At 43.0% G+C, this 24,271-nt stretch overlaps 1 protein-coding gene across 3 annotated transcripts in view; it reads left to right on the forward strand.

Annotated features, from left to right (window-relative positions):
- The first annotated feature begins 11,305 nt into the window (after positions 1-11,305).
- The window catches only part of JAZF1 (JAZF zinc finger 1), a 337,129-nt gene continuing 324,163 nt past the window's right edge, over positions 11,306-24,271 (forward strand). The window contains exon 1 of one of the 3 annotated variants that reach the window (XM_089917587.1): positions 11,306-11,495. In XM_089917587.1, coding sequence (XP_089773713.1) covers positions 11,381-11,495 — 115 coding nt within the window. In that variant the 5' untranslated portion in view covers positions 11,306-11,380. The remainder of the gene's footprint in view (positions 11,496-24,271) is intronic. The other 2 variants (XM_022584477.2, XM_022584468.3) reach the window with 2 other exon arrangements.

Here is a 24,271-nt window from a genome sequence, read left to right on the forward strand (position 1 = left end):
TGACTAGAACTGATGCTGGCCCCAGTGGTCAGATTCATTGTTGACTGCAGGGATATTTCCACTAGCGGTGGTGTTGTGGCGAGGGCTGGAGAAACACCCCTAGTCCAAGGCCAGGTGAAGGAAGACAGATGCAGTGAGAAGGCATTCATGGGCTGATTACAGAATTATTTTATACCTTCCAGAAGATCTTGACATTTAGATTCAAGGGGCCTGATTAAACAGGGAGGCCTACAAGATCCAGTGTAGAAACAAGAGGAAGTCTCATGTCTGTTCCAACATATTGCCATGGATCTCTCTTTGCTGCCATGACAACAGGCTTGAGAGCTCTGTTGTGATACCTCTCTGACCTCAGCCTTTGATTCTGCCCTGCGGACTTCCCAATACTGCCCTGGAATAGGAGGACTTGCCCTGCCACCTAGCCTCTGGTTTCACAGTGGATAATTCAGCATGGCAGAGCCTTTTAAAGGTTAATTTTTCATGATCCAGGCCAGAAGCCTGAATGAGTTGTATACATCTCTGTTGTATGGCTTCTGTTCAAAGACAATTGTAGAATGTTGAACAAATCAAATGGAGAATTACACTGAATATTTTGAATACCAGAGTTGCATTTGACTATGAGCAATAGAATCCTGAGAAGCAGTGGTTTAAATAAGACAAGAATCCATTTTTCTCACAAAATGAGTATTCCAGCAGTAGGCACCAAGGGCTACTGTGGCAGCTGTAGGGCACCATCCTAGAGTGTAGCCCTTATCGTTACGTTCATGAGATAGCCACTAGCACGCCAGCTGTCACATCATGTTCTTCTTGGAAGTGGAAAGGAAGAAGTGCCAAGTGAAAATGGCGCTTAGCAGTTGATTCCATATGGTTTTTAAGAAGCCTTCCCAGAATCCCCATCCAACAACTTCCACTTACATCTCAGTGGCCAGAACTTGGTCATAGGTCTACCCCTATCTGCAAGGGAGGCTGGGGAATGTTGGGTTTAATCTGAACACATTGCTTCCCTTGACAAAATCTGTTACTAAGGAGCAAGGAGAGGATGGATATTGGTTAGGCACCTAGAAGTCTCTATCATGAGATGTCTATGAATGGATGAAAATGGGAGCTGCTGAAAATGACCAAAAATAAGGTGGCAAGAACGAGGCCATGGAAGAAGCCAGAACTTCCTGAGGTCTGTTCATTAGCTCCCAATGGCAGATAGTACTGACTGATAATAACACCATTAATCTAGCATATATGACAAGTCGACACAATAGGACGTTGCAATAGGGAACAAGGAAATCAATTCATGGGGTTGCCACCCCCTACTCCGACAATGGAATGCATGAAAGGTAACATAGGCATAAATCAGGTGCTACTGGAATGAGCCTACAGCTTTGTTGATGTGAACATTTGCTTCTTTTTAGTAAATACATATTTAAATGAGAATATATGTCAATTAAGTTTATGTCAATCTTCTCCACCATTTTCAAGTAAATCCTTCATGCTTAATAAGCCATTGCCACGGGTTAACTAAGCTGAAGGTAATGAATTTTTTAGATAACTGCAACACTCTTTTAAGCAACAATTTAAAAATAGTTCAAAGTATTACTGGAGATCATATGATATCTTACTGCCTGTTTCAACATATATTGAATAACTTAATGTAATGGAACATTTTTGACTGTCTGCTTCTTGTGTAGGAAACAATCTTTCTTACCATTTACCACCTGTTCACCATCTGCCACGCACAGACACACACACACACAGACACACACACCACATACTCCCTCCCCAACTCCACCACTAAGTATAAGGAAGGGAAGTTTTGACAGTGTGCTGACATATCCCTGGTTCATGGAGAACAGTTTAGAACCAGCAGGTAATCAGGCACTTGTGTTATACTTGCATTTTTTTTTATAACTTAAGATAATTAAAATGTATTTACCTCTAAATATCACTCCAAATTACTATGCTACTTGAATTCTATGCCTTTGTGTGGAGATGTATACTTTTTTGTTTTCGGTGTGTCTTATTCTAGCAGCAACCTTTTAATTTGCTGTTTGTCAACTGCTATGCTCTGGTAAAACCAGAACACCTCATTTATTAGCCTGTGGGCAAAGTCAAAGTAAAAGGCTCTGGGAACTCTCATTGATGGTGGGTATGTAAGTTGGTAAATACACTTTGGAAAATGGTTTGGCAGCATCTACTAAAACTGAGCATAGGCATATTCATGGATCATACTCTACAGAAAAGATCTTCTCAATCTTTGCTTTTGCCCTTTTTTGGTTTTCTTTCCCAATTACCTTTTCCTTGTGTTTCTTTCTCAAATTCTCTTCTCTGGTACAGCTTTCTCAAATACAGTACCAACTACTTTTCATGCCTAGGCCCTATTCAAGAATCAATCTTGAAAAGGAATCCTGGGGTGGCGGGGTGAGGGGACAAGGTGAGGAATGTGAGAGATTTATAGGATTGGGAAGGGGGGTGAGAAAGGGGATGGCAGAAGAAGGAGAAAAGAGAAAGAAATTAGAGTCATGAGTTGGCTCTGACACCAAAGATTAACCATAATCTAAAATGTTTAGATTGCTTTATACATTTTTTTAAGAGAACTAATGCCTTCAAAGCAATGTGATCTTGAACTATAGACCCAGGAGTGGGAGCCCACTCAAAGACTGGGAAGGCCAAACCTACTAACTGACGGGTTTAATTAACTATTTTAAAGTATACCTGGACACCGGTCAAGCAGTATAAAACATTATATACAGCATTTATTTTAGATAAATTTGGAGTACTCACATATTCAGTTGTTGAAAATTAATTTTTTTAATTGATATATAGTTGATTTACAATGTTGTGTTAGTTTCTGGTGTACAGCAAACTGATTCAGATATATATATATATATATATATATATATATATATAAATTCTTTTTCAGATTCTTTTCCATTACAGTTTATTATAAGGTATTGAATATAGTTCCCTGTGCTATACAGTAGGACCTTGTTGTTTATCTATTTTATATATAGTAGTTTGTATCTGCTAATCCCAAACTCCTAATTTATCCCTCTCCCCGCCTTTTGCCTTTGGTAACCACAAGTTTGTTACCTATGTCTGTGAGTCTATTTCTGGCTTGTAAATAAGTTCATTTATGTTATATTTTAGATTCCACATATAAGTGATATCATATGATATTTGTCTTTCTCTGTCTGACTTACTTCACTTAGTATGCTAATCTCTAGGTCCATCCATGTTGCTACAAATAGGATTATTGAATTTTTTTTATGGCTGAGTAATATTCCAGTGTAAATATATACCACATCTTCTTTATCCACTCACCTGTCGATGGACATTTAGGTTGCTTCCATGTCTTGGCTATTGTACATAGTGCTGCAATGAACATTGAGGTGCATGTATCTTTTTGAATTAGAGTTTCCTCCGGATATATGCCCAGGAGTGGGATCACTGGATCATATGGTAACTCTATTTTTAGTTTTTTAAGGAACCTCCATACTGTTTTCCATAGTGGCTGCACCAATTTACATTCCCACCAACAGTGTAGTGGGTTCCCTTTTATCCACACCCTCTCCAGCAGAAAATTAATTTTCTTAAGACTCTGATCTGCATTGGGAAATATGGAAAGAATTTGAGAACCAAGAAATGTTAGAGTCTGGAAGAAGCCCTTACCAACTATTTCTTTTCTCTGCTATGACCATTACCGGGCAGCTCTTCCATCATCTTGGAGATCTGTTTAAGGCTCAAAGCGTCCTTTTTGAATTATTTGCACAAAAAATTAGAGTGCATCTAACTTCATGGTGATGAGAAACTTAGAAAGAATTAATCCAGATACTCTTGGGCTGTTATCACAATAAAAGTCATCTAATTTTATACTGTGGCTTGGAAGGAGAAACAGAAGTTGTAAACTCTTGGGCTCATGGGCCAAATGTGGCCCGCAGATGGAACTTGTTTGCTTTCCACTGTTTTAAGAGAGGAGTGCTCTCCAGTTCAGCACTGGTCCCCACCATTCACACAATACACACATGTGCACTCCACACCACCCTCTTCTCTGATCGCTTCACCTTCCTGACCCTTAGGGCATCTGAGTTTGAGAACTCTGAGATTACAAAAGTCATTCAATATATGAGGCACTACAAGAGAAGAGAGGATCATTGGGAAAAAGCATAATGAGATGAAAATTATAGAAAGGTAAATTTAGTCATAAAATCAAGATGAACGTCCTTCCTGGAGAAGTTACTGGAATCTGGCTTGGTTTTATGAAAGGCACATACATCTAGCTCTGGAAGAAAAGGGATTGAGTTGCAGAGCCTCTGAGATGGCATTCAGCTGGCTGTCTGTTCTATGGCTCCAGGAACTAAGACTGTAACAGAAAATATGATTACGCCAAACAATTGGCTGAAAAGCAACATAATTAGAGTCATTACAGACTGGAGACAAAGACAAAGAGCATGACAAAAGCAAAAAAAGTCACCTTTCTACATGATAGGTGATGCCTGTGTTCCCCGCCCCACCCCAAAATCAACAGTACGAAGGTACACAATGAATGGGTAAGTCAGGAACTGGCTGAAGAACAAAACAAGGGTATCTCTTCAAAGTCTCACTTCTCTATAAAGTTCAATTTTAAATCAGGTATTTAAGACCAATAAATGAGCTTGGCAACAGCAATGAAAGGACCTTCCAAAGGACAAGGAAAGGGAAAAGACAAGCCAAGATTCTCAATACCTGTTGGAGGCCCCAAGCCCTCTCCATCATCAGTACCCCATCCTGACCCTCAGGACCCAATCCTAAGTGCATTTGGTAAAGTAAGACACTTTTCCTCTCAATCTTACTGTTTGTGATGGTACGTGAGCCTGATCCTGCCTGTGGCAAAAAGCCCAATCTCCCCAGATTCAAGGGGAGAGAAGGAAAATGTTCTAGGACACCCAAATTCAAGGAGGAATATTATGTTAAGAGCCAGGACTCTGGAGTCAGACAGATCTGAGTTCAAATCCTAGTTCCAGCACTTATTAGCTTTATGGACCTTAGTAAGTTACCTCATTTCCCTGGGTCTTGTTTTTTCTCATCCATAATCTGGGCATAATGTGTTTAACTATCTCATAGCGTTTAAAAACAGATCTGTGTTAAGACATCTAGTCCAACAGTGCCTGACCCAACAGTAGGCACTCAGTGAATGGTGGTAATTGTTATGGAAAATAATCATTGTAATGAGTTTGAACATCTGTGAAAGGGAAAGGGGTCCTACTCAGTGAAATAAAAGGAGAGCTAGTGTCAGATCTCATGTCATGGCTCAGTGCTTCCCAGCTTATCTCTGTCCAACTGAACAGCTTTGTCTGCATTAGTAGAGCCTAGGAAACCAGTGCTATCAAAACCAATGAGACAAGGGCCTCTTAGGGGCACAAGGCAGTAACACTGTACCAGACCTGAAAAGAGGTCTCGCCAGAGGTTGAGCCATGATCATGGGAAGGTATAACTGTTGTAATCTCTCCGAGCTGAGAGATGATTGAAGACTGTCTTTCATTGATGCTACATAAGAGAAGAACAGTAACAAATTGTTAGAAATTACTTCAGCATTGAAAACTGAAATCTTAGTGCCCTGCTTTATCACAGTACTGAGCTATACCCCCCCATACAACTTTTATTGAGCCCTATGTACAGGCACAGTGAGAGATAGTCTTCTTTTTCACAGAGACTAGGATCAGCCACCTCCAAGGTGGAATGCGTTTACCCCAGGATGGGGGCCAAACAATACTCCAGGGTGTGGGATGAAGATATTAGACCTTCCATTTCTGTTTTTTAAAAGGTCACCTTCTAAAAGCATCTGTCTTACTTTATAACATACACACTATACTTGAGTAGTAGTGTCTATATATAATTTGTAAATAAAAACATGAATGTTCATGTGATCAAGGTTTAAATTTTTTTATTGATGGGGTTCTTGATTTAAAAGGTTTGGGAACTACTGGTCTAGAGGAGAAGGAAGACCAGTAAGCCAACAGTCAAAATTAATGCAGAGAGAGCTTGGCTGGAGCACAGATGGTAAGCATGTAGCTCAGCAGTGAAGGAAGAGGAGACAGGATGCAGGGAAGGCTTTCTGGAGGAGGTAACAGGATGAGCTGCTGAAGTTGTGTTTGGTGGGGGGCGGAGAGGGGAAGAGGAAAGAATATTTCAGGCAGGCTATACAACACATGCAAAGGCAAGGTGGCCTGTGCAGGTACAGTGAATGCATCTTGAAAACTAAAATAATTTGATCCATCTTGAACTGTCAGTATAGGTGAGGAAACTGCAGGAGGTAAGGCTGGGAGGTTTCTGCAGAGATCCAATTATTGAAGGTCATTGAATAGAAAGCTTATTCTGATGGTGCAGGTTGGCGCTGAGGGATTCTAGCAGGGGAGGGGAGATCATGGAGCAGTATTCCCAACTTGATCCTCTCGTCCAGTTTCCATTGATGCTTGTCTGAGTCCTAGAGGGAAAGGATTGTGCTTGTGGGAGCTGATGAAACCTCAAAAGGCTAGGACAAAAAAGGTGCTAGAAGCCTTTGAAGGAATAGAGAATCTTCAACACTGGGCATTGCTGGGTGAGCATCGCCAGTGCCTAAAGACACATCTCTGGGCAGAAAGGCTGTGCAGTCTTGTGTAAGCATTAGTGCTTTAGTGGCTCCAATACAGTCAAGAGCAACAAGATTTATCACCTGAGTGAGCCAGAGCTGGAAAGGAGGGAAATGTCAGACACCAGAGCAGCCAAGAGGACAGTATGTGGAGTCCACTGAGCCACCCCAGGCAGGCTCTAGGAACTGATTCAGGAGGACTTGCAAAGCATTTGGCGTTCCCTCATGAGGAGAGACTGTACTGGTCATATTCAAATTGTATCCCTCATGTGTTGTACAGTGGATCAGGCTCCAGAGTTTACAAATCCTGAGGTCACTGTCCAGGCAGTTCCTCTATAAATATACCTTCAGGAGTTGTACAACAGGAACCTGGCATAGATGTTCAATCAAGATGTCAGGAAACGAATGAAATAGTGATTGGTTGGCTGCTCTCATGACCTTATTTAAACCTCAGACTGGGCTGGCCAAATCCCGTCAGAGTTGGGTTTGGAGCTATTATTTGGGTGCATGTGGTAGATTGCAGCAGGGGTGTAAACCCAAGAACTCAGTTAGAACGGCAGTCCATGGCTGGGTATTTTACTACTTTATTCTGGAGAAATCTTACAAAAAACTAGAAATGTAATGCCATAACTATGTATATAGTCAGTAAGGCAGAAGCATGAGGGTAGAGAATTTAAGGTAACACCCCTTAGGGTAACACCCATGAGGACTTGTCACTGGTGTTGTCCAACTAGAGAACCCCCGTTACTCATTCTAAGGCCAATGCTTAATTCTAGGCAGAATGAGACTGGGGGCCAAAATGAGAATTAATCACCAAAGAGCAGATAAAGCTGATTCATTTCTGAGCTGGAATAAAAGCAGTACAAAGACCTTGAAGACTTGGTTGCATACATATTAAACAAGAAAATCTGGAATAGACACTGTCCTCCTTGGAAGAAGGTGGGAACCTCAAGAAAACATCCTGTTGAAGCAAAGGTTGCTGTTGGCATAACTGGTAGCCTGAGTCTTCAAGAGCTGGGGAGTGTCATATATTCTTATAAGTGGCCAGACTGGCATGAGTTGAAGAAGACCTACCTGTATACACGATCTACTCAGTCTATGTAGTGGTGGCAGTAAAAGGAGTGCCCCAAGCCCTTAAGGGCCTGTTTACATCCAGTAAACCTGAAAAGTACCTTAAGAAGGACCTGGAAGAATGATCCAGAAAACCTGAGAAAGAGTTGAAGGCAGTATGGAGAGTTAACAGAATCCAGTGTTCACAGACATCCTCTTGTAGTGCTAACAGATGTCCACGCAGGGCACAGGAAGTGCCCACTTTTGATGATCAGTGTATACCTAAATGAACCAAATCCTGTATGTGGAGGCCAGACAAGAAGCAGAGTCCTTTGGTGGCTTCGACTGGCTCTCTGAGACCAATGGATTCACACTTTCCTGGCAGCTGCCCCATTTTGTGGGCAATAGCCATGCTGGATTTTGGAGATTGCTACTAGATCCCAGAGCATTTGTAATGGTAAGCACCAAGCTCTGGGGTCACTGTACGCCTGCATTTTCTGTGGGCCTACACATTGGGAGGACATGATCTCGGGGGAGGCAAATGGTTCCCAAGAAAGGGGTCTTAAACCCAGAGAGCACTTCTAGTCCACAACCACCATCATCTCCTTCTGACTCCTCAGTTCTCTCACTGTCCCTTTCATTTGAAATATTTTTACTACCAAAATCAGGGGGACAATTTTTTTTTAAGTATAGAGATATATCAGCCATCACTTTCTCTGGGACATAATAAGTTGAAGTGTTTCTTCTACAGATTTTTTTTTTTTTTGCGGTATGCGGGCCTCTCACTGTTGTGGCCTCTCCCGTTGCAGAGCACAGGCTCCGGACGTGCAGGCTCAGCGGCCATGGCTCACGGGCCTAGCCGCTCTGCAGCATGTGGGATCATCCCGGACCGGGGCACGAACCCGTGTCCCCTGCATCGGCAGGCAGACTCTCAACCACTGCGCCACCAGGGAAGCCCTCTTCTATAGATTTTTATAGCTTCATGTTGACTTTATATGAAGGGACACCCTTGAAACAAACATTTTTATAAATGCAAGTACATAATGGTAAGCATGCCATTGTAAAGCAATTTTTTAAAAGTTTGCTGGTGGTTACTGTATCTTTGTCCTTCTAATGTCTGTTGATGCCTTACTGAATACACTAAGAATACAGAGAGGAAACTTGGCTGTGTGTACATGGAAAGAACTCACTCCAGGCCTCTGGCCTCAGTGTACCATATCTATAAAGCCCGTGGGTCTGCTGGCCAGAGTATCTTCCAGATCTAAAAGACCATGATTATGTATCTAATACAAAGGCCAGAAATGCCTAGAGTGTGCAGATTTTAAAAAAATAGGATGAGCAGTATGTCATATAAGCAGAGCTTCAGTTCACAGATGAAGAATTAGAGTGGGTTATTTTATGCAAAATAAATTGAGTCCTTTCAAAATATTAATAATTGCCCAAGATAAAGAAAAAAATTTTGATCTTAAAAATCAAAATTTTGATTCATTTTATAGGTTATTTTGGCTTGTTTCATTTTAAAAATTTTATTTATTAAATGTGGCCTGTGAAGGTTTTATTTTAGGAATACTGAAACTCATAGCAGGTAGTGGAGACTTAAACATTAGTGAAACCCAGTCCCTTTACTTCCTTCATCTTTCATCTGCACATTTCTGGCACTTTCCACCTCTGAGCTCTCTTGCCTGAACTACCTCTGTTCCTCTTCGCACTCTCTCTGGAGTTAATAATTCCACACGGACAGTTTCTCCTCCAGAGGACAAAGTTGCTACTTCTCCAAAGCTCTCCATTCTTCCTTGCTTCCTCGATGCTGCCTCATGGTGGGGGTCCCTAACACTCATCTCTAGGGGGAACCTGTTTTGGCGTCGTTTTGGCTGAAGCTTTTGCATTGCATTTCCCTGTCCTGTTACTCGGTGTGGTGTGTGTTCTGCCTGCTCTTAGCTGAAGGCCTTCCCAGACTGGGCAGCTGAATGCACCGCACAGCTGCCAAAATTCTAATTCAAGAGCTAGAATTCTTACTCCTGCTCTTTAGACCCTTGTCTGGCCCTGGCTCCAGTCTCCCGCCAACTGGGTCCCTGGCTCGTTATCAGGCCCACCCGGGCCCTGTCTCCACCCCCAAGTGGGCCCAGGAACTCATTCTTGGCACCAAACTAAACTTCAGCCACACCACTACCGGAGCCTCACCCAACCCAACTCTCATCTCAGCACAAGTTGTTACCTTGTGAGCTGGCAGACAGAAGAGATGGGCTCGAAAAGAGGAAATGCCATGGGTGAGGGCACTCATCACCCCCAATTACTGTGACTGTCAGATTGTAAAACTTTTTGTGGTGCCTTTCCTCTATGAAAAGAATTAAGAATCCTACTAGAAATAACACTAGGGATGAATATAGTTTATGGAGAGGGGAATACTATTTCTCTGTGTATCTGCACCAGAGGGTAAGTGAAATTTGTCCTGAAGAAAAATGCTAAATTCAGTATACTTGCATAATGAAAAAATGCACTGTTGCATCATAAACTGCTGATAATATGTAGGCAACTGTAAAAGTGCTATTGGAGAATGCAAGCTTTAAAGGTAAAATACCAGTGAAATTGGGGGTGGGGTTGGGGACGAGGAGGTAATTGATTCTTAGCAAAATGTTGGTTTCAGAGAAGCTACCTGATTCAGCCTAAATGCTTAACTGGTCAACATTATGGTTTAAATGCTCACAGGATGGTGTAATCTAGATTGATTGGAAGGATCTCTCTCTTTTAAATGAAGAGAAAGTATGTCCCTTGACCCTGTTTCTACTCCTTCTAGCCACCAATGCACTGTCCTTTCTGCTGTGATAGTTTTGCTCCCAGGGGGACAGATGGATTAATCCCCAGATCTGAGATGGGGCAGTGGGATATTATAATTTGGGGAAATGAAATTAGTTTTCATTTTCCCAAAAGGGGCAGGGAGTATTACAAACGCGGTACACATGTAAAACACAGGCAAATGCACTTGACAATCAAGCACTCTATTTTGAAATTTAAATAAAGCTAAGATTTTCTTCTGGCCTAGAGGGAAACTTCATTAAAATCAATTAGTACAAACCTCCAGAGAAAATGGGCTTTTTTTAAAAGAAGGTTTAAAGAGTAAGTTGCACACAATTACCTTTCCTGGGTCCCCTGTGAATGTCAGTGTCAAACCTAGACAGGTGGTCAGGTGCAAACAAATGTCCCTGAGAGGAGCCTGGGTAACTCCCTGAGTTCTCACTGCAGGGAGGTAAGTGTAATTAATAGATGTATATATACCAGGAATGTAATACACATAACCAAGGAGGCTCCAAACAGATTGCATGTATTACCAACTGTGAAGGGCAGGCCGAGTGAGATAAAGTTGGTGGCAGGCGCTCCCAGGTGAGGCCTCGGTCCAGGGGCGGAGGTTGGGGCCGCACAGCTGTTGCCGCGCGCCCTGGTCCCTCCTCCCAGCTGCGGCGGCCTCACTCCCACCCCCACCCTCCCCCCGCCTCTCCCCCCGCCGCTCCCGACGCCGCCGCCGCCGCCGCCGCCTCCCCTCTGCCTCCCGGTCTCTCCTCGCAATCCTTCCATCGCTCTCGCCCCCTCTCCCTCCGTCCGGTCCTCTGCGCTCCCCTCACCCCGCCTCTCTCCCCCTCCCCCAGCCCCTCCTCTCCTCACCCCACCCTGCCTCCCTCCCTCCCTCCGCCCGCCCGGCGCTGGCTGAGCCGACACCAGGGGGGCTCTCGATGTAGCACCATGACAGGCATCGCCGCCGCCTCCTTCTTCTCTAATACCTGCCGATTCGGGGGCTGCGGACTCCACTTCCCCACCCTGGCCGACCTCATCGAGCACATCGAAGACAACCACATCGGTAAATGGCCCGGGGGTGGGCGGGGGTGCCCGGCGCGCGGAAACTCCTGCCCAGGCGAGAACCCCAGAATGGCCAGGGGTGGTCAGGAGGGAGGAAGGCGGCGGCGGGGCGGGGAGGGTGTGTGGGAGCCCGGGGCAAGGGGGTGGCGGGATGCGGAGGCGCGAGGTGCGGTGGGGATGGGGGCAGGGTGGGGCTGGGGGAGAGGGAGGGGGAGGGGCGGGCGCCCCGAGGTGCCGCAGGCGGGCTGGGGGATTCCGAGGGGCGTGCGCGCCCGCGGCGAAGTGGTGGGAGTGGGGCTGCGCGGTGGAGGGGCGGCGGGGGGAGGGACCCAGCGGCGGGGAGATGCGGCGCGGGGCGGAGGGCGCGGCGGGGCTGGCGGGGCGACCGGCCGGCTCTGGGCAGGAGCGCGGAGTTAGTTGGCCCGGGTGGTCGGAGCGGCTGGGGGCGGCTGGGGGCGGGCGCTGCAAGCCGCCCGCCGCTTCCGCCCGGGCTCGAGCTGTCAGGGCTCGGCGGCGGCTGCAGCCGCTGGGAGGTGGGAGCGGGGGGGGGCGGGGGTGGCTCCACCGCGGCAGCCATTCCGCTTCCTCCTCCCGGCACCGCCGCCGCTGCGTCCTGTCAGCGCTGGTTGCTAGGTGTGGTGCGTCGGGAGGGGGCCGGAGCCGCGGCCGGAGGACGCGGCGCTTGCTCTTTCCCCCGGCGGCGGCAGGGCTCGCTGGCCTGAGGGCGCCCGCTTCTGCCCCGGCCTGGCGCGGTTGCCGGGGCGCTGCGGGCTGAGGTCCCGGGTGCGCCCGCGGGCCGCGCCCAGCGCCCAGGGCCGCGCCGCCCCGGAGGCCCCTGCGGCTGCGTCCGCTGGAGAGCCGTCCCCCAGGACCCGAGGCAGGGCATTTAAATGCGCTCCGGCTCTGAGATTTGCCTTTCAAATGGTGCTAGGCCCGAGGTGCGCCGGCTGCGCCGGGTATCCGCAGCGGCGGCCTGCGCAGCGCCCCGGGCGCCGGGGACTTGGTGGCCGCGGGGGAGGGGGACCCCGCGGGGCGGCTGCTTTCTCTTCCTGCCCAAGACCCCGGGGCCTTTCAACAAGTCCTTTAATTAGCAGAAGCCCTTGCACACGTTTCCACGCTCCTATCCGGAGCTCCTGCGAGGAGAGATGGGTCGGGTTCGTGTGGTTCGGGCGATCCAGCCACCTGCGGAAGGTGTGGCCGGAGCCCACGAGTTGTCCTGTGTGGGCTGGAAGATGAAGGGCCCGCGTGATGCCCCAACGGGGCTGCCTAATCCAGAGAACCTGTGAATTGCCCCCAGAAAGTCATTTCCCAATGAATGCTATGGATTCTGCCATGTGGATGCAGCTCACGTTTCTACAAAGTTGAGAGAATAAATCACGACCGCTGTGTATTTATGCACAAATAAAATGAGGCCGAGCCTTAAGCTCCTTCTCTTAGTATAATGCTTTCTCTTTGCACACAGTGAGTGCTTAATAAACGTTGAATGCTAGTTTAGAATGGGTATATGATGGGACATCCAGAATGGGAAATACTTATTGAAAATGTCGGCAAACCATCTTTCAAAACATAATCTGGATGAGTAATTGTCCAGGTTTTGAAACTTACAAAGTTTTAAAACATCCGTGTAATAACTTTTGCCATCTCCTCTGATAAAGGTGTGACAGAAGAGCTAGGGAAGTTTTGGTAGTCTTAAAAGCAGTTTAATGCAGTAACATATTTGCTGATTCATCATCATGATTGACTAGTAATAACTGAAGGTTCTTAAAGGATAAATCAGATTTTTCATGATGGGTAGTTTAAAATAATACTAAAACTCCAGTAATGCAAAGCTCCAATGGAAATTTTGTTAGTTCAAGTTGTTTCTCTTACTTTCAATAATAAAAAATATAAATATAATAAATATGTATTATATAAATATATAAATAACATTTCCTGACCTAGGGAAGGCTGTCATTGCATATCCCATTCACTCACAGTTATTTTAGGATAAACTAATTAATGTGAGTAATAATTTCCCCACATTGCCTGCCTACTTGGACTAGCTGGTTAAAAGAAAATAAAATTATATTTATTAAAATGTGTTAAAGACAGTTATCCTTCTTGAGGGTTTAAGTCTGTAATCAGTTAGATAATTTAAAACTATTGGTGAATCACAAATTCTTTAAGTTTGTAGAAATTGTTTTTAGTATCGTGCAAACATTTTTAAGAGGGTTGAGTGGTCCATAAATTTTGTAAAACTTTTAAGTGATGGTCACCCCCAAAGGGCTAGTGTTTTTCTCTTAGTGAAAATATTGAACATTTAAATTTATAACAGTAGCTATGACTTAGGTGAATTTGGAGGCGCGGCTAACAATTACTATACTTTGGAATTAGTTTGACATCAGAAAACTTTATGGAAAGTAAATGTTAGATGAACAAACACTTAGAATTCCCTGGCTGAAGAGACCAAGTGAAACTATTCTGTACCTTAACTGAGGAGAGGCCCCTTACTTTCAAAGACAGCCCCATATGCAGAAAGAAATAAGAATTGACCTCAAGAAGAATAAAAACAACCTACTTAGTAGGCAGTGTCATGTAAATACACTTCCGATGAAGAGACATGAGTGAAAATATACCAGATAAAGCATTTGGTGAATGTTCTATACTACATGTATTGTTAAGTGGAATTTATTGTCTATGGGTCAGTCTATAAATTTTTGGAGAGATTGTTATTTTTAATGATTGATTTACCAATTCTGAGTCTTTGTCATCAAGTGGCCACATTAAAATGATGCATGAAGACTACTAAGATATATGTTAATATTATCTTTAATGTTTTCAAGGAGTTTGTTATTTAGCAATTATAGGAGTATTAGAGATGTTCTCAAGTAACAGGTCCATCTTGACCTTTCTGAGTTATTACCATTTAACCACTAGTCAAAATCCTTAAGCAGTAATGAAATGAAGGTTTACAGATGGGAATATGGCATATTTCTTGCATGACAGATTTTTCAAGGCCTTTAGTGTACAAAGCCCATAGTTTTCATTATAACTGTATTGTTTAGTTTAGATTAATTAAGTGCATTAATTTGAGAGTAGCTGTTATACGTGTACACTCAGTTCTTGTTGTTAACCAATTATCCATACCCATTAGGAACAAGGATTTGGGGCTGTAGAGCCAAAGGAAGTGTGATTTGCGCCATCATCTGTTTTAGCTCTTTTCCTTTCTGTTGGAGGAGTGCTGCACCTAGGGTCCCATTTTCTTCCTTGCATTTCATTGCTGGTTTAGCCCTGGAGCACCTGTCTCCGTGCACAAGCTGGGTACCCCAACCAAAACCCTTCCCCCTCAACTTAAATTGCCTAGAAATCCCACAGCCCTGCAGGTGTGAAGTGTTTCTCCATCAGCTTCACTATCAATTCATTCATAGCCTGGCTTTGTTTCCTGGAGATGGGAAAAGCTGATCAGGATTTGTTTGCTTCTTATTGTGAGTAAATACTTGAGTTTGTAGAAACACTCGACATACACATCCTAGGTAGGTGAAGTTGAACTGGTAACTAGGAATCATACAAACACTGAGAGCACTAAATTTAGCACTGAAGGTCATGTCACAGACTCATGAGATGTCTGCTCCGTCTGTGCATCCCAGTGCTGTGAAGTCTTTGGCTTTTGGTCTGAGAAAGACAACTGTTTAATCATTCTTACTAGATTTGATTATTTGGTACACTTGTAAGAATCAAAAGCATTTTGATTTTTATTTATATACTAATAGATATCGAGCACCAATTTTGTACCAGGTACAGTTCTAGGCACTTGGTATATTTTGGTGAACAAAGATCCCAACCTTTGGGGAGGTTATGTTCTAGTGGTGGGAGATAGACAATAAATAGTCAGCATAAGATGTAAATTATATAGTATGTTGGCAGGTGGTTAGTGGTATGGAAGAGACCGATTAGAGCAGGCTAAGGTGGATTGGGAGATGAAGTGTTGGAATTTCCAGTTGGTTGGCCAGTATAGGCCTCACTGAGAAGCTGATAGGTGAGCCAAAACCTTGACAGAAGTGAGGGAGTTAGCCATGAGGACAAACAGGGAACATTAAGGTCCAGGCAGAGGGAACAGGAATGCAACTTGCACCTCTTAAACTGAAACACAGATTTGACCAGATTCGGTTATTCTTGTGATGGTACTAAACGAGCAGGTCATTTAGAACTTTCCCCAGATGTTGGGAGCCTCAGTTTTGCGGTACACGGGCCTCTCTCTGTTGTGGCCTCTCCCGTTGCGGAGCACAGGCTCCGGATGCGCAGGCTCAGCGGCCATGGCTCACGGGCCTAGCCACTCTGCGGCATGTGGGATCTTCCCGGACCGGGGCACGAACTCGCGTCCCCTGCATTGGCAGGCGGACTCTCAACCACTGCGCCACCAGGGAAGCCCAGTTTTGCTATTCTTGACTAAGACTTTTCTGTCGGGGCCCCATAAGGAAGTGGAGCATTGTTGCCTAATGGTGGCTTGCAGTAGCTATGACTTGGTTGGGTCTTGACCCTGAATGTCAGCAGGTTTCTTCTTGTGAGTCACCTCATCTCTAAAATCCGGGCAATAAATCCATGCTGCTTCATTTCGTAGGATAGATTTGTAAACCATCTAATTAATAAAGGTCAAAGTCTCCGGAAAGAAAAATAAGGTAGTTACTATCAATAATGTAGGATTTGGCTCCAAGGACAGTTTGGTAAAAATTTGCATTATCTTAGAGCCGTGCTACTGTATACTAAATAGATGGGTGTATGATATGTAGTAGGCCCTTATTATTCCCACTTTATAGGTGAGCAAACTGAGGCACAGAAAGATTACTTAACTCGCCTAAGTTTCTGTGACTGGTAAGTGTGAGCTGGAATTTGAATTTCAGACGGGTATGCAGAGCTGGGCTTGTGCCAAATTGCCAGACAGCTGAAGAGCTAGACAGCCCTGGCCCTGCTCCCCTTCCACCCCCAGCCGGTCTGCTTCCTCCTTCAGGAAGTAACTCTGACCCCTTGAGATGAGGATCATCTCGGAGGCCCCATGGTGAGCCCCGTTTGCTTGGTTTGGAATATGCATCTCTGCCACTTGTCAGCCATTTGACTAAGGACAGATGACTTAACCACACTGAGCTTCAGTTTCATCTTCTGTATAATGAGGCTTATAACAGCCCCTACCCCGTGGAGTGGCTGATGAGGGCTAAGTGAGCTACTATGTGTAAAGTACTCACTTACTTCAGTAGTAGTAAGTTATGTACGTCATCCAGTTTCTTGCCATTTTGTGTGTTTGCTAAGTAAGTATGTTGGAATCCTATGAAGGTCTACATTAGAGGTTAATAGAATGTGGGTGGTATCCACCTACAACTATATAAAATCACCAGGCCTGTCCCAGGAAAGACTGAGAGTCAGAAATGGGACACCCACAGTCCAGCGTTGGGGTTGCAGCCTCTGGCCACCTTCTCTTCTGTGTGGCCAGAGGTACTTTAGACGCTGGCAAAGGCCTTTGCCGCTGTGGACTAGGAAGTGGTGTCAAGGCCAGCGGCTTCCAACATGGCCTTTCCTTGTGGCCTGCGTTTAGTTGAAAAAAACCCAAGACTAGAAAGAGGCACTGTGCCTTGGGGCTGTGGGCACATTCCCACGAGGGCATTTCCTGTGGAGAGAAGGAATGACTGAATGAATAAATGGATGAATTAAAGGCTTGTCACTGCCTGCCCTGCTCTTTGCCTGTACCCTGTGGCTTGGTGGCAAGATGCCCTGTTAATCCCTCCCATGGTTCACTAGAAAGTCCCAGTAGAGAGCCGGGGAGATTTTAAGTGCGTGTGTGTGCATGAGTGGGCGCACACACGTGTGCACACACCACCCAGTGGGGGACCCCTAAATGTAAAACTTCCTCCAAAACACCATCTTTAGTGGCTTTTCCATTTGCCCACTTGTCACCTGAAAGCAGTCAAATCACCCTTTATAAAACCTTGCTAGTGAACATCCTGTCTCATAAGTTTCACAAGTTTTCGATTGTTTTCTCCTGTCCATGTTTTCTGATGTATGACTGAAACGCACAGACAGAAAAACTCTGCCTACAGCCAACTAACTAGACAGAAGCCTTCGTGTTCTTTGGAAACTAGTTTCCTTTAGAGTGCAATTATTTTGGTGACATTTCCCACCTTGACAATTCTAGAAGTGCAAACTGACAGCTGTTTTCAGAAAACCCAATTCTGTTGATGACAGGGAAGAAGCCTCCAGACTGGAGCAGGCTGGTGATACTTGATGAGAGGGGCTTTCCTAGGACTGTCTGGAAGCCAAAGGCCTTGAGTTTTAGACTGAGGTCTGAGAGACAGGGCACAATACTATTGAAGCCCTTAAAAATCCTCCCTTTTTTTTCCAGCTTTTGCTTTTAGGACAAGAATCATACCCCGCATGTCCTTAGGTTTCCCTCCACACCCCATCCTTACCCCTGCCCCCAGATCTTAACAGTGCAGACATGGTACAGACTGGGTACTACTGAAGAAACATCAGTCCTTGCTGGCTTGCAGCTAATACATTTTGTTTCATGACGAGGTAATAGATTTGTTCCATACTGACCTGGCTAAAGTATTATTCTTGAATAGCAGATGTTGTTTTATTTAGAATTTGAAAATCGGAAACTGCAAATGTCAGAAACTTATTATATGTTTCTTTAAATAAAGGCTTTCATTTAATATGCTAAATCAGTTGAAAGAAAATTATATTTTCCCCTTGCACTGAGCACTGTAATCATGCAGTAGTTTTCACCTATTTTTTTTAAAGTCCAGCTGCAAGCACAGACCAGATTAATGGATATTCTCTTTAAGGATGAAGTCTTCCCAATAACTCTCTCTCCACTTTGGCAGCCGTCAAAGTGCCTCTTTTGGGTCACTAACTACAGACTCTCTGTCCAGCACTAGAGAGCATTGATAGTCTCCTGATGGCCTGGCTCACCCACTGGCCTCCTAAAGGAAGCCCTGTTCTCTGTCTGCCAGGCTCTAATAGTGCCTTTCTTCTGAGATAGACCTCCTTGAAGGGACAAGATCTGGATACCATGCTGTTAATTTGAAAAGACTCACTCTTTGGTATTATACATATATAGAATTAATGTATATACATAATGTGTAGATAAATGTTATATATAAAATATATAATACAAATACATATATAATGCATACATAAATGGCGTATGTATATGTGTGTATTTATATATGTGTGTGTATATACACCACACAGATATATGTATACATATATACATATGTGTATTTATAGGTGGATATATAATATATACATTTCTCTCTCTCTCTAGATCACTGTGCATAGTGAGGACTACCACAAACATTTTTGAGTATTTTCTATCTACAGTACTTAGGACTGTACTTCCTGTTTCCAAAGGATTGAAATTTATTTGGAGAGACCAGACATGTACAGACTGAGATAAATGATGAAGAATAATCGGGACCACAGAGGCAGATTTATTGTGAAGCTAATGAATTGCAAGCCCCAGGGCCCCTCACTTGTACAGTATATGTTTTACCATTTCTGAATATATTGCTTGGGCTCACCCAGCCCTTTCCAAGGCCCTAGAGGAGCCCACCAGTGTACACAGCCATGCATTCATGGATGACATCATAACTTGTAAAATTTGTAGGGTGTAAGATTTTAACAGCAGTCGGGTAACATTATCCTTTTCCACTCTGACTTCCCTTCTGTAACATTTCTCCTTGGATTCAGTGACATCGGAATTGAGAGTGTTTCTGAGATATAGCTAAGGGGCAGTTGAATTGGGGACACTTGTAGTTTGGGTTGAGTGGGATGTATTTATTCAGTTCACAGTCGTCTCTGTGTCTAGTTAAGTTATTCCTAGCCGTCCTAGGGTAGGAATCACTTCCCAGGAATGTCGTCCACCTCGGGATGTGCCAATGTGCCAGCTCACCTAGGGTCTGTACAAAAAGGGGCAGGGACGGGTTAATATTGCAGCATGAATCTGTACTATGACTTCTGCTGGTGGGAATATGGTTTGAATATGGTATGGAGCCAGAAGCTAGTCTGGAAAATTCTTCTACTTATTAGATGTATAAAATTGTAAGTAGAAGATTCAGTTCTCATCTAAGTGTCTTTGACATGGAAGTTCTTTCTGTTAGGAATATACTCAATAATGCAAATATACATTTATAAACGCACCATGTTTTTTAATGGGAATTCTGTGCTTAAGTTTCTTGTTTGACGTGAGTGTGTAAATGTGTAGATACACACATACGTAAACACGTATCAGTGACAACAAAAAACACAACAAACTGATTACTGAGTGTCATCAGTACAAAAAATATTTAAAGTTGGTCAATGCACAAGGAAACTTGGAATGCCCTGAATTCTTGTGGCTCACATGTGAAAGAAAATTAATAAGTGTTTACAAATTTGACAACAATCCTAAAAATTTATATGGCATCATAAAGAGCTATGAGGCTAAAAGTAACTTTTCTGAATTATCAATAATAAAAAATAAATTTTGATCACCCATGCTTGAGGAAAGACCAATTTATCTTTGTGTCGTATAGAAAATGATATTAATATGAATCATTGTCATATGAGAAGTAATCAAGAGTGTGCAGCCCCAAAGAAGTATTTGCAGCAGTGTTTCAGGTGATAAATTAATTCACATACTGGGTTCTTTTTCTGAATTTCGATTTTGCGGTGTTTTGGTAATGTCAGCTTTAAAACTTTGTATTTTGCTGTGATTTTTTAAAATCTAAATAATCACTTTTCTAAGCATTTTGTATTTATAATGTTGCAGTTTTTTTCATAAACAGGGTCTAAAGCTGCAGGCCCTGTAAAACTTGGGTCCATTTCTTGGTACTAATTAGAGAGTCATTACTATGTGCCAGATACAGTTCTAAACAATTTTCATACAGTATCTGATTCACCCTCACAGCAAGCTATGAATTAGACATTTCTGTCCTAGAAGTACTGCCTTCTAATTTTGAGTTAAATATGCTGCCATATTAGTTAAATACCTTATCTGGTGAAATATGACTAGAATGCTTGTTTATTTTGGTAAGATTAAAAACCAAACATTTCCCTCAGTAAATAGCATCATCATAACTGGTCCTTCCTTCTTTGTGCTGTAACGTTGGCTCATGTCTCTGCCAGAATTGTGTGCACCGTACTTTATGGTAGCCACCTATGGACTTTGCCTCCCCCGGAAACTTGGCCCCTTTCTGTAGGACTGGGCCTTGCCATCCTCCTAGCATCTTCCTCAAGAAGTGTTTTCAGAAATGAAATGAAAATAAAAATCAAGAAACGTCTTGGGCTGTGGAAAGAATAAGTTACAAAGGGAACTTTGGGCAGTGAAAAGCATTTTTGAAGCTAATCATCTCTGGAGGTGTGCATACGTGAGGACTTACATATTTATTTGTTTATGTGTATATGTTAATGGCACACATACAAACACTAGTTATGTAATTAGTCTAGGGTAGTTTATATTAAGGAAATTTGAAGAAGACTTTTTTTTTTAAAAGGGAGATTTGAAAAGGAAATCCACTTCTTTATTTTTGCACTTGGAAATTGAACTTGGTTAATCCTTTTCCAGGTTGAGAATATTACGAAGCTTAGTTGAATCATTTTTTGCCTGACTTACAGTATTTTGTTGTCTAGAACATTCTAGGGCTTAAACAATGCTAGGACAAAAAAGTATCTTGCATCCCTTCCACATCTTTGCCAGGGTTGTTTGGTGTAAGGGAGGCCAGGGGCTGCAGTGGGGAGAAGCTGGGGCTGTGAAGCTAGACAGAATTGGATTTTGAATCCTGATTCCACTTGGACCGTTCTGACAATCTTATTTATATAAAATAGTAACAATAACTACCATCATTAAGTGTCCACTAGTGATGCACTGGTTAGCTGCTTTATACGCATTGCTTAAGAATTCAATATGAGTCCCATTTAACATAAGAAACAGACCAAGACCTAGACCAAATAACCCAGCATGAAGTACACAGCCAGTAAAATGCTCAGGGGAGTGAGGGACAGGCTTTGCTCTCAGGTGTCCCCATATACCTTAGCACTTGCTCTTCATAAACTGTGACTTTTTATGAGATGTTTGCATTTTAATAGAAGGCTGTTGTATACCTAAGTGTCTTACACACAGAATGGCTGCATTTCCAAAGGGAACAAATGTTTCAAGGCTTCTGAGAAAATGTTTATGTAGGTTAGGAGAGTCCATGAGCATCCCAGCATCACAGTAACAGTAATGAAAACAATAATTTGGCAATTCTAAAATGGTTATAATTACTGAATTGTCTAAAGATGCTGACTGGTTTTCTTTCCTTTACCGATACTTATTTATGTGGGGGTGGAAGACTCTTTTCAAACATAATACCTAACACTGTAAACACTTACAAACTTCTCTTTTACTTTAGATTTTCAAAATTAAAATAATGTCATTATGTTCATGTGCATTATTTTAAAAATCTGTTTGGACCAATGATACCTAACTGGACCCAGCTATACAAACATTGTGAATTACGAGCCTTGACCTCTTGGCATGTGTTTAGAGCCCTCCCTGATGGACATTTCCCTGGCACTGACTGCACACTTTAGGTCACATTTCTGTATCATCAGACCTCGAACAGCTGGTGCAGGAGCACATCTGGGCTTAAAAATTGAAGCCCCCCTTTTCTTACCTAAATCATTCAGTGAAAGTCTCTCGAATGCTAATTTAGCTGCCTGATTCTCAATACATGGCATAATTATATAAGAAATGGCAAAAGCAGGGGAACCTATAGAGTCATATTTATACAGCTTACTGTTAAGTAAACTGAATAGCATGGTAATAAGCATAAATAAGTGTAAGTTATGCCCATGCTTCCTTAGGTATCAAACATCAAATAAAGGTGTTGGGGCTTTTGAAGCTTTTTTGTAAATTCAAGCTAAATATGTATTACGGAAAGCTTTCACCTCTAAAATTCCAGATGAACTTTTCTAGGCCTCTGTCCTTGTGGAGCTAATCTGTTGTTGGGGTATCTGACAGGCTGGTGTGTCTGTGGGCTAAAACTCCTTTTCAGGACTCCCAGCAGCTGTCACACAGGCCCCAAGTAATTTATAGATAGTTTAGATTTTAGATCTTTATCGAGTAGATCTTTTGATAGAATATTTCTGACACTAGACGTCTGGAGTTTGGCACCAGCTCAACCCAATGGTTGACAGTGTGTGACTTAAGTTAATGCGTTTCAGTGTTCTGCTTGGGCTGGAAACTCCCGTTTGTATGTTGGCTTCACTTCAGCACTTTCAGGGGCCCACACCAAAATGTTTGCTGTAAAAATATGCAAACATCAGACCAAAAAATTTGATCAAGAGATGTTAAGTTATATGTGCTTTTCATTTCAGATGTTAGAATAAAGAAATGATATTTTGTCAAAACCTGGAAAGACGATAGCATCTTAAGTGTCTGTCATATATGTTGGAAAGTAATGAGAATGTTTCTTATCTGTGGGAGTCAGTCTTATTGATTTATAAGTCACACCCTGTATAGCAGTAGAGTTTACATCAGTAGTGTTCAACAAGAACAGAGTTACTTGGATGAACCTGGAAAAAATAAGGATGCCTGGGCTCCACCCCCAGACCTTCTGATGTGCTTGACCAGAGGTGGTCTGGGTCTGAGCATCTGTGTTTTTAGCACTTCAAAGTTGAATCTATTATGTTGCCAAGGTTGGGAACCCAGTGGCTTACACTAATTAAATAATTAACATTGTGAGGATTAGGGAGTGTTAAAAAGGAATTAAACTTTTAAAGAGCTGTAACCTTTTTGGGTTTCCATTCTAATAGATGTAATTTTTAGTTTTACTGGAGGCAAGCATTTAATATAGGCGAGTATGAAGACCTGATACTAACTCAGGTATGTAGTTAGAGCAGAAATGCTCAAACTGGGGACCTTGCGGCCTAAGCGTCTCAAACCCAGATATCCTCAGGACACAATGTATGAGTGAACTGACCAAGTTCAGTGTAATTTGGAGTAGAGGGAACTCTGACCAACCAGAGAGCCCTTGCTTCACTGACCTGCAGCTTGGTGTTCCCAGGTCGGAGTACAAGGCCTTTGTCCGCAGGTTCTGTTATTATAATTATTACTGCTACTTTTAGAAGCTAGGAATTAAGATTTTTATGTGAAATCTATCTTTAAATGTTTGCAACTAATACAAATGGGTTTTAAAACATTGTACGAGAAAACTACAGCATCGTACCTAATCACTGTATTTAATGAGAGATTGTAAGGATGGACCCTGTGTTTATAATGGAGTTCATGTGAATGCTGAGATGCAGAGTAAACTTTGAAGACCATTATTTCCAGCAGGGAAGCTATGCAAACTACATAAAGTGTAATGGAAAGAACATATATTTTTTCCCCATTTCTCTTTGTGAAATGGTTGACTTTTTTTAATACGAAAACTTAGTGATTTATCATTTTTCTTTTATACCAAATTCTAAAAAATGAGCCTTAGTTTTGAAAGTGTATTAGGATCATTTTCAGTGGTATTTCCCTCCTTTGGGGGAAAAAAGGACCACTCAAAAACTCTATCCTAGGTGTTTTCATCACGACAAAGAAAGAAAAAAACCTTTTGCAGATGGATTGAATATCGTACCACTAGAAAACTGGAAGGAAACTTAGAGTTGATCTAGTCTGATTAGCTAATTCCATAGATGAAGAATCCATGGTGATTTAAAGTCATGAGCAGGCAACAGAACTTGGCCAGGAGGGGTTTAGAGCACAGCCCTGGAGCAGCAGTTCAGCTTAGGGTTCCT

Source organism: Delphinapterus leucas, chromosome 9 (genome assembly GCF_059928025.1).
Source record: "Delphinapterus leucas isolate spDelLeu-1000000601 "Yukka" chromosome 9, BTC_Dleu_Yukka2, whole genome shotgun sequence".
In the NCBI taxonomy this organism is placed as follows: Eukaryota; Metazoa; Chordata; class Mammalia; order Artiodactyla; family Monodontidae; genus Delphinapterus; species Delphinapterus leucas.